The sequence below is a fragment of the Lytechinus variegatus genome, chromosome 13 (assembly GCF_018143015.1).
Source record: "Lytechinus variegatus isolate NC3 chromosome 13, Lvar_3.0, whole genome shotgun sequence".
NCBI lineage: Eukaryota > Metazoa > Echinodermata > Echinoidea > Temnopleuroida > Toxopneustidae > Lytechinus > Lytechinus variegatus.
Window position 1 is genome coordinate 327339 of NC_054752.1, and position 12300 is coordinate 339638.

The 12300-nt window shown below is 36.1% G+C and overlaps 1 protein-coding gene across 3 annotated transcripts in view; it reads right to left on the bottom strand.

Annotated features, from left to right (window-relative positions):
- Nucleotides 1-3253: 3253 nt before the first annotated feature.
- LOC121426219 (urease accessory protein D-like) overlaps nt 3254-12300 on the bottom strand; it is a 45724-nt gene continuing 36677 nt past the window's right edge. For 2 of the 3 annotated variants that reach the window (XM_041622434.1, XM_041622433.1), the window contains 2 exons: nt 12059-12258; nt 3254-3641 (listed from right to left, as the gene is read on the bottom strand). In XM_041622434.1, the coding sequence (XP_041478368.1) occupies nt 3493-3641; nt 12059-12258 (349 nt within the window). In that variant the 3' untranslated portion in view covers nt 3254-3492. The remainder of the gene's footprint in view (nt 3642-12058; nt 12259-12300) is intronic. The other variant, XM_041622435.1, reaches the window with a different exon arrangement.

The window sequence follows — 12300 nt, forward strand, 5'->3', positions numbered from 1 at the left end:
ACTACACTAACCTGACTGACAGATGAAGTAGCAAACTTAATGATAACTCATTATTACACTAACCTGACTGACAGATGAACTAGCAAACTTAATAACTCATTATTACACTAACCTGATTGACTGATGAACTAGCAAACTTAATGATAACTCATTATTACACTAACCTGACTGAGAGATTAACCAGCAAACTTAATGATAACTCACTACCACACTAAACTGACTGACAGAAGAAGTAGCAAACTTAATAATAACTCATTTTTACACTAACCTGACTGACAGATGAACTAGCAAACTTAATGTTAACTATTACACTACTAACCTGACTGACAGATGAAATAGCAAACTTAATAACTCACTTACACATGGACCTAACTGACAAATGAACTAGCAAACTTAATGTTAACTCACTATTACACTAACCTTACTGACAGATAAACTAGCAAACTTAATGATAACTCATTATTACACTAACCTGACTGACAGATGAACTAGCAAACTTAATAACTCACTTACACATCGACCTAACTGACAAATGAACTAGCAAACTTAATGATAACTCACTATTACACTAACCTGACTGACAGATGAAGTAGCAAACTTAATGATAACTCACAATTACACTAACCTGACTGACAGATGAACTAGCAAACTTAATGATAACTCATTATTACACTAACCTGACTGACAGATGAACCAGCACACTAAATGATAATTCTTTATTACACTAACCTGACTGACAAATGAACTAGCAAACTTAATGATAACCACTATTACACTAACCTGACTGACAGATGAACCAGCAAACTTTATGATAACTCATTATTACACTAACCTGACTGAGAGATGAACCAGCAAACTTAATGATAACTCACTATTACACTAACCTGATTGACAGATGAACTAGCAAACTTAATGATAACTATAATATTACACTAACTGACAGATGAACTAGCAAACTTAATGATAACTCACTATTACACTCACCTGAGAGATGAACTAGCAAACTTAACTATGTTAAGTTGGCAAACTTAGCTATGTTAAGTTAGCAAACTTAGCTATGTTCACTATTACAATACTAACCTGACTGACAGATGAAATAACAAACTTAATAACTCACTTACACATGGACCTAACTGACAAATGAACTAGCAAACTTAATGTTAACTCGCTATTACACTTACCTGACTGACAGATGAACTAGCAAGCTTAATGATAACTCATTATTACACTAACCTGATTGACCGATGAACTAGCAACTTAATGATAACCACTATTTGACTAAACTGACTGACAGATGAACTAGCAAACTTAATGATAACCATTATTACACTAACCTGACAGATGAACTTGCAAACGTAATGATAACCCACTATTACACTAACCTGATTGACCGATGAACTAGCAAACTTAATGATAACCCACTATTACACTAACCTGATTGACCGATGAACTAGCAAACTTAATGATAACTCATTATTACACTAACCTGACTAACAGATGAACTAGCAAACTTAATGTTAACTATTACACTACTAACCTGACTGACAGATAAAATAGCAAACCTAATAACTCACTTACACATGGACCTAACTGACAAATGAACTAGCAAACTTGATTACTCTAACCTGACTGACAGATAAACTAGCAAACTTAATGATAACTCATTATTACACTAACCTGACTGACAGATGAACTAGCAAACTTAATAAATCATTATTACACTAACCTGACTGACAGATGAACCAGAAAACTTAATGATAACTCACTATTACACTAACCTGACTGACAGATGAACTAGCAAACTTAATGATAACTCATTATTACACTAACCTGACAGATGAACCAGCAAACTTAATGATAACTCACTATTACACTAACCTGACTAACAGATGAACTAGCAAACTTAATGATAACTCACTATTACACTAACCTGACAGATGAACCAGCAAGCTTTATGATAACTCACTATTACACTAACCTGACTGACAGATGAACTAGCAAACTTAATGATAACTCACTATTACACTAACCTGACTGAGAGATGAAGTAGCAAACTTAATGATAACTCACTATTACACTAACCTGACTGACAGAAGAACTAGCAAACTTAATGATAATCACTATTTGACTAAACTGACTGACAGATGAACTGGCAAACGTAATGATAACTCATTACTACACTAACCTGACTGACAGATGAACCAGCAAACTTAATGATAACTCATTATTACACTAACCTGACAGATGAACTGGCAAACTTGATGATAATTCATTATTACACTAACCTGACTGACAAATGAACTACCAAACTTAATGATAACTCATTACTACACTAACCTGACCGACAGATGAAGTAGCAAACTTAATGATAACTCACTATTTCACTAACCTGACTGACAGATGAACTAGCAAACTTAATGATAACTCATTATTACACTAACCTGACTGACAGATGAAGTAGCAAACTTAATGATAACCACTATTACACTAACCTGACTGACAGAGGAACTGGCAAACTTAATGATAACTCATTTTTACACTAACCTGACTGACAGATGAAGTAGCAAACTTAATGATAACCACTATTACACTATAAAACCTGACTGACAGATGAACTGGCAAACCTAATGATAACTCATTATTACACTAACCTGACAGATGAACTGGCAAACTTGATGATAATTCATTATTACACTAACCCGACTGACAAATGAACTAGCAAACTTAATGATAACCACTATTACACTAACCTGACTGACAGATGAACCAGCAAACTTTATGATAACTCATTATTACACTAACCTGATTGACAGATGAACTAGCAAACTTAATGATAACCCACTATTATTACACTAACCTGACTGGCAGATGACCTAGCAAACTTAATGATAACCCACTATTACACTAAGCTGACTGACTGACAGATGAACTAGCAAACTTAATGATAACTCATTATTATACTAACCTGACTGACAAATGAAACTTAATGATAAGTCATTACTACACTAACCTGCCTGACAGATGAAAGAGCAAATTTAATGATAACTCACTATTTCACTAACCTGACTGACAGATGAACTAGCAAATTTAATGATAACTCATTATTGCACTAACCTGACTGACAGATGAAGTAGCAAACTTAATGATAACCACTATTACACTAACCTGACTGACAGATGAACTGGCAAACTTAATGATAACTCATTATTACACTAACCTGACTGACAGATGAAGTAGCAAACTTAATGATAACCACTATTACACTATAAAACCTGACTGACAGATGAACTGGCAAACCTAATGATAACTCATTATTACACTAACCTGACAGATGAACTGGCAAACTTGATGATAATTCATTATTACACTAACCCGACTGACAAATGAACTAGCAAACTTAATGATAACTCACTATTACATTAACCTGACTTACAGATGAACCAACAAACTTAATGATCACTCATTATAACATTACCATGACTGACAGATGAACTAGCAAACTTTATGATAACTCATTATTACACTAACCTGACTGACAGATGAACTAGCAAACTTAATGATAACTCCTGGAATCTCTTTATGATTGATGGTTCTCTCGATAGGACTGACGGCCACTGTGATATTCTGGTCTGGCTTGACACCTGAGGTAAAGACAATATTCAAACAAATCAACTTCTAAAAGAGAAATTGACTGCCAAGGAGGTCAAATGCAGTGGAGGGACTGTGCATAGTCTTGGTAATGTTTGATAGAACGATGGAACATAAAATATGAAGTATGGTATCATGATGATCATTTTGATCTTTAAGAAAATCTAAAAAAAGATGTTATTTTGAACTATTTCTCAGCAACCTAGCAGCGGTATGAATACTGGAGAGTAAAGTTGAAACAACTGATATAAAGGAAATCGGCTCTGAACAGGATCTACCGTAATTCAGTGAAAAATCCACTTTTAGCCTTCATTGTATTGCCTTATCTTCGTGGATTATAATTGTTCGTGTTGAAGGTGTTTTTATGTGACTTACATGTATTTCAAGTTTTTGAGGCCTACATGTAAACTTTTCCCAGACCACATTATATGCTCACAGCGCACATATCGGATACGCCATACGCGTTATATGTGTATGTCTACAGAGTACATGTACATACCGGATACGCCATATGCGTTATATGAATATATGCCTACTGAGTACATAGCGGATACACTATACGCAGGAAAACACATCAAGCCGAATTTGACCCACCAATTACAAGACATTGTTCGGAAATCAATGTTCTTCATCTTGGTGAATTTATTAATTTTAACAGAACCCAAAGAGAGTCTGTACAAGATATTCAATGTAAGCTTCAAGATGATAAAATTCATTCAAAGAATGGTTGTACATGTAAATAACTTACTATGGATAAGACAAAGGCCATGCTAATCCCGGGGCGACCCAAAAATGTACAAAGGATGACTTTTTCGAGTCTACCCCGGGCGGATGAATGAAGCCAGTGCATTGTGTGGAAAAGTTTCTCCCATGTTTCATAGATGCAGACGACTATGGTACAATGAAAAACACTCCCGTCCCTCAGATAGGACGTTAAATGGAGGCCCTGTGTAAAGGAGAGTCACCACCTTTGCACGTTAAGAACCCACTGCATTATTCGTATAAAACTTGGGGGAAACCCCAGTGTAGTGGTCCACCTGCACTCCCCCAATCAGTTATATCATGAAGAGAGACCTGTGGGTCATCATGATACAGTTCGCTTTTCGCAGGCACAGGTGATGCAAAATAAATAATAAATAAAGATAGGGCACATTACATACAAAATGTAATAAGGGTGTCAAAAACACTATTGAAAATAATGGAAAAAGGGTATCTATTTCGCTTGGAAAGCTACGTGTTTAGAGACAAAGGGTATAAAAAACATAAAATGTTTTACAAAGGATGTACTTTTTGCCGGAACAGTCAACACTACGTGTTTAGAGTAGGCCTAGGTTTTGTGCGAGGTGTGGCCGTACAAAACCCAATGATCAAGGTAAAGGAAAAACCGACGTCCATGACATAATAATTGAAATATTGCTGTACTTGTTCAGGGATTCAATTCAGGAAATACTTGCCAATAGTATCGTTTTGTTTCCACTACTTGTTAAGGGTAGGGTTTCACACGCTAATACTTAAAGGGGTGCATTTTAAGAATATGGAAAATACTTGTTCAGGGTGCTTTTCGAGACCCCATGGTCGCGCATGGTATCCATTCATCAGTGGAAGTTGGTCTCCCCCCATATGCTAATCGATAACCTCTTTATCGCTAGTCTTGTCGATAATCACTTGTTTTTTTGCCACTTTGCGTTATCGATAACCTCTTTCTTTTCTTTAATACCCGCTATTATGTAGGGACATGACAGTGATTTTCCACGATTTCACAGAATTCATGGAATAGCCTTTTGAAAGTGGCTTTTCAGATGGAAAATCAAGGAAAACACATTTTTCCTCAAAATGCACAGAAGTGACAACAGAAGTTAGAACAGCAACAGAAATCACTCCAAAATCTCAACAAAATACGGTTATTTACTCGCCACAAAACATGATCTCACTTCGCTATAATCATGACAATCCAAACATCGTGACTGCACTCGACTCCATTTGATCGTATATCGAAAACATTCACAAGTGCAAGCTCAATTTTAACGAAGTCTCAATGTAGAAGGCAGCACACAGCTTTTTGTTGCTGCCCTCTACGTTCGAAGATGTTGAGCAAAATATCAAAATGGTAGATAGGCAAAAGACGTTGACTGCTCAGAATGATGTCCAAAAAGCCCCAAAATTATCAATAAAACTTCATCCAACCCTAAAATAATGCTAATAACGTGTAAGGGGGATGTATTTATGCTAGATATGTTTGTTAAAGATGTTATGTAATCGTTTACATCCCATGAACGCGCATTTTAAAGCATTTTTGGTACAGAGGCAGATAAAAATTTTGACCAACGCAAGTATTGTGTCATCGCTATAATGCATAAATTGATTATTGATTATGTATTGATTATGTTCTTTTGTCGATAGTTAAAGATATCAGTAACATATTTTCAGCCATACATCGACAGAGAATTTTCTTAACAATAACAGCCCTAAAAACCTTAAGACTCTTTATATATATTATGTTAAGTCCAAACACACCTTGACTATTGCTTTGAAATCTTGGGTTGCGTTATCATGCACACTTAACGTATAATCAAACTTCAAAAAATAGCCGCTACATTGATTCTAAAATATATTTTTTATACCCCCTCAAAAGAATTTTTATAATGAACTAAAATGGCTTCCCTTCAATGATTGTGTTATTATTTTTTGTATCAGATGTATCGGTGATCTGTCATCAGAATTCTTTTGTAATGTGTTTACTCAAGATTGCAAGTATATCTCATTGTTTTCACACTACATACACAGCAAAAGATAACCTGATCAACCCAAAAGCTCATTACAGAAACACTCTCTATCCTCAGAAATTTTACTTTGGAACAACTTGAAACAGTCAAAATCTTTTTTAACTTTTAAACAAAAGCTGAAACTGCATCTTTTCATATTTAAAGTTTTCTTACTGCCTTTTAAATTTAACATTTTACATGTATGTCTACCTTCTTTATTTATTTTTAAACTACTTTGTGTTTAATTTTCTTCATTCTCTACAGTTTTTATCATTTTTTAATAATGCTGTATACTTGCTATTTTGTTTTTTGATATGAGTTAAATAAATCATCTTCAATAATTTTTGTATATTTGCATATGTTTTTTTCAATGTTTTATACTTCTTTTTATCATGTATTCCAGGGCCTCATGGGAGATCATTTTATTGCTGAGTGGGCTACCCTGGTTAAATACTGTACATACATTTGAAATAAACAAATAAAAGTCTATATGATCTAAATGCTACTCTCTGAATTGGAAACCAGAATCTGTTACAGCAAAATAAAAGCTGATGATATCCACCACATGATGTCTTATATTTGATCTGGGTTGTTTTAATCTTTTCTGCAGCCACCTTGTAAATCTCAAACTGCTTGATGCTGACAGCATGTAGATTGCTCAAATAAAATGCCTTTGCATTGATTATGAAGTGTTATTTCCTTTTTAATTGCATGTATATTATCATTAAATGATGTAGTAGAAAATCAATGAATTCAAAATGTTAGTATAAATTTTATTTAATTTTTATTCATGAAAAAAAATATGGTATTATTCCTACCTTTTGAGGCAATAAGGTTTTCTTTAATAGTAAATCCCAAGTTCTATTGTAATAATAAAGAAAAACATACTTCGCCCATGGAGTTATCCCAGGACGCTAGTCACCCAATATTTTCCATGTGATATTGAAAAAATACTCCCTAACCTACATAATTTCGTAGTACTATAGGAATACCTCCTACCCATACAGAAAAAGGAGAAAATGGTTTCAGAAAACATGGAGATCAGAATTTGACAAATTTGCCCACCAAACAATCATGTAGGCTAAATATATACATGTAGAACATGAGAAATTATACGTACAACAGGTTTGGCAACTCTTTATTTCAATGTTATGAAAAAATGAATAAAGAGAATAATGGTAGGCCTACCATTTCATATTATTGTTCTCTTAACAAAACAAAAGCTGGAATTATAATTGTTACACAGATTTATAGCACAATTTTCAAAGGAAAGACCTAAAGTTCTTTTTTTTTTTTTTTGAAACTCACACAGGATGCTCAGTAATACTTTATTACTCTTTATTATGTCCAAGTTTTATGAACTAGACCAATACACTTTACAGAGTGATGATAGCAATTCAACAAATACCCCCAACATGGTCAAAGTGCATTGACCTTAATCAAGTGACCTGAAACTTGCACATGATGTTCAGTGATACTTTATTACTCTTATGTCCATGTTTCATGAATCAGATCCATAAACTTTCAAAGTTATGATGGTAATTCAACAGATACCCCCAATTGTCCAAAGTTCATTGACCCTAAATGACCTTTGACCTTGATCATGTGATGTGAAACTCAGGCAGGATGTTCAGTAATACTTGATCAACCTTATGTCCAAGTTTCATGAACTAGGTCCTTATATTTTCTATAAGTTATGATGACATTTCAAAAACTTAACCTTAGGTTAAGATTTTGGTGCTGATTCCCAAAACATGGTCTAAGTTCATTGACCCTAAATGACCTTTGACCTTGGTCATGTGATGTGAAACTCAGGCAGGATGTTCAGAAATACTTGATTAACCTTATGGCCAAGTTTCATGAACTAGGTCCATATACTTTTCTAAGTTATGCTGTCATTTCAAAAACTTAACCTTTGGTTAAAATTTGGTGTTGACGTCGCGGCCGTGGGAAAAGCGGCGCCTATAATTGGACAAGCAAAAAAAAAACAAGTGGAATGCCTCTCGCCATCTCACCTGCATCTCGCGGTTCAATGTAGCAGCAGTGTTGACTTTGAATACTACTCTAACTCGCACAAGATGTTCAGTGATACATGGTTACTCTTATGTCCACTTTTTATGAACTAGACCAATAAACTTACAGAGATATGATGGTTATTCAACAAAAAACCCCAACATGGCCAAAGTTCATTGACCTTACATGACCTTTGACCTTGGTCATGTGACGTGAAACTCATGCAGGATGTTCAGTGATACTTGATTAACCATATGTCCAAGTTTCATAAACTAGGTCCATATATTTTCTAAGTTATGATGACATTTCAAAAACTTAACCACAGGTTAAGATTTCGATGTTGATTCCTCCAACATGGTCTAAGTTCATTGACCCTAAATGACCTTTGACCTTGGTCATGTGACATGAAACTCTAATAGGATGTTCAATAATACTTGATTAACCTTATGGCCAAGTTTCATGAACTAGGTCCAGTTATGATGTCATTTCAAAAACTTAACCTCAGGTTAAGATTTGATGTTGACGCCGCCGTCGGAAAAGCGGCGCCTATAGTCTCACTTTGCTTCGCAGGTGAGACAAAAATCAGGGCGGGGGGTCCGCTCCAACCTCTAATTGAGGGGGATCCACCCCCACCAAATGGCTTCTTACCTTGTTGTGATCGATGACTTTGAAGTTGAGGTTTGAAAAAACTGATGGTAGTTAGTTGTTGTGCCTTTCTCATAGAATGCTAGACCAAAAGCTTCAGTCTCTGTATTTTTAACCGTGTTGGCTCCAAGAACCAATATATAGACTGATGAGTTGTTGGCTTGTAAATAAAGACAATGTATCTGCTAACCCAGGGAGCAGCAGTAACGTTAGATCTAACATTCAGCGGAAACCCGATTTTCGTATCGTTTTTGGTACATAAAATGTCACATTATAAACAAGGCAAAAGCAATTTTTTGTCTCGCCCACTGATGAAAATAACCAGAAATTTCATGATTTGTGAGGGCATGCAAGAGGATTTTATCGAAACTTCACTGTGAAATGACTGGGATGGAATAACACTTGTCATAAGAGCCTTGCACGTAAACTTTACTGTTGACCTGAAAATGACCTTTGACTTTACCATGTGACCTCCGACTGCAGCATAACATGCAGGTCGCCTAAGTACATCTACCATTCAAGTTTGGTTGAAAAGCGACTAGTTAAGAGTCTTGCATGTAAACTTTAACATTGACCTGAAAATTACCTTTGACCTTACCATGTGACCTCCAACTGGAGCATAACATGCATGTCCCAAAGTCGATCTACCATCCAAGTTTGGTTGAACAAGTGGAATGCCTCTGGCCGTCTCACCTGCATCACGCGGTTCAATATAGCAGCAGTGCTGACTTTGAATACTACTCTAACTCGCACAAGATGTTCAGTGATACATGGTTACTCTTATGTCCACTTTTTATGAACTAGACCAATAAACTTACAGAGATATGATGGTTATTCAACAAAAAAAACCAACATGGCCAAAGTTCATTGACCTTACATGACCTTTGACCCTGATCATGTGACCTGAAACTCGAACAGGATGTTCAGTGATACTTGATTACTCTTATGTACAAGTTTCATGAATCAGATCCATAAACTTTCAAAGTAATGATGGTTATTTTAACAGATACACCCAATTCGGCCAAAGTTCATTGACCTTTGACCTTGGACATGTGATCTGAAACGCGCACAGGATGTTCAGTGATACTTGATTGCTCTAATGTCCAGGTTTAATGAACTAGACCAATAAAATTTCAAAGTTATGATGGTAATTCAACAGATACCCCGATTTGGCCAAAGTTCATTGACCCTAAATGACCTTTGACCTTAATCATGAGACCTGAAACTTGCACAAAATGTTCAGTGATGCTTGATTACTATTATGTCTAAGTTTCATGAATCAGATCCATAAACTTTCAAAGTTATGATGGGAATTCAACAGATATCCCAAATTCGGCCAAAGTTCATTGACCCTAAATGACCTTTGACCTTGGTCATGTGATGTGAAATTCATGCAGGATGTTCAGTGATACTTGATTAACCTTATGTCCAAGTTTCATGAACTAGGTCCATATATTTTCTAAGTTATGATGACATTTCAAAAACTTAACCTCAGGTTAAGATTTCGATGTTGATTCCTCCAACATGGTCTAAGTTCATTGACCCTAAATGACCTTTGACCTTGGTCATGTGACATGAAATTCTAATAGGATGTTCAGTAATACTTGATTAACCTTATGGCCAAGTTTTATTAACTAGGTCCATATACTTTCTAAGTTATGACGTCATTTCAAAAACTTAACCTCAGGTTAAGATTTGATGTTGACGCCGCCGCCGCCGTCGCCATCGGAAAAGCGGCGCCTATAGTCTCACTTTGCTTCGCAGGTGAGACAAAAACGACATGAGGTTGTGGAGTTAGGTGTCATAAGAGAGTCTTGCATGTAAACTTTAACGTTGACCCGAAAATGACCTTTGACCTTACCATGTGACCTCCGACTGCAGCATAACATGCACGTCCCCCAAGTCCATCTATCATCCAAGTTTGGTTGAAAAGCGACTTACAGTTGTGGAGTTAGGTGTCATAAGAGAGTCTTGCATGTAAACTATAACGTTGACCTGAAAATGACCTTTGACCTTACCATGTGACCTCCAACTGGAGCATAACATGCATGTCCCCAAGTCCATCTACCATCCAAGTTTGGTTGAAAAACGACATACGGTTGTGGAGTTAGGTGTCATAAGAGAGTCTTGCATGTAAACTTTAACATTGACCTGAAAATGACCTTTGACCTTATCATGTGACCTCCGACTGCAGCATAACGTGCACGTCCTCCAAGTCCATTTACCATCCAAGTTTGGTTGAAAAGGGACTTACGGTTGCGGAGTTAAGAATCTTGCATGTAAACTTTAACGTTGACCTGAAAATGACCTTTGACCTTACCATGTGACCTCCGACTGCAGCATAACAGTCCATCTACCATACAAGTTAGGTTGAAAAGCGACTTACAGTTGTGGAGTTAGGTGTCATAAGAGAGTCTTGCATGTAAACTTTAACGTTGACCTGAAAATGACCTTTGACCTTACCATGTGACCTCAGACTAGAGCATAACATGCAGGTCCCCCAAGTCCATCTACCATCCAAGTTTGGTTGAAAAGCGACTTATGGTTGTGGAGATATGTGTCATTACAGGTTTGTGACGGACGGACGACATTTGGATCCCTAAGTCTTGCCTTCACCTCTGGTGGGCAAGACAAAAAATGATTACATCCAAACTTACGAGAAAATATATAAAATTCAGAAACATCATACCTTAGACTGCAATTACCGCTACTTCCTTTCAAATGATGATCAAAACTTAGTCATCCTCGATTCTTTCGTGGGTCATTGTAAGTTGCCATCTTGGATGACGTCATCATCTTTACAGATGTATTTACCAGCATTTACCAGCACGTATTTGATGCATGCTGACTAGACTTAAATGTCCATTATTAGTGGGATGTCTGAAATTGATTTTTTTATCTGAAGCCAAGGCCTTCATTTGTGCGTAAAAGTTATCATCGACTGTAGAGATGTAGATCCCAAGTTTACAAAAATTCAAAACTATTCTTACCATAATCTTGCATCCCGCCAAACTTTGCCAGCACTTGCTTGCTGATATATCTAAGCTTGTCACCAACTAATACACATGAGGCTATTGCAGTGTGTTGTCCCATCCGCTGTCTAATGCTGCTTTGCGGTGTTTTTTTAAGAGTGATGGAATCTCTATAGATCAGGGTACCACTGTATGTTACACAGTTGCAACTAGAATAGCTGAAAAAACAATACATACAAAAAAAATAGTTCCAGGAATAG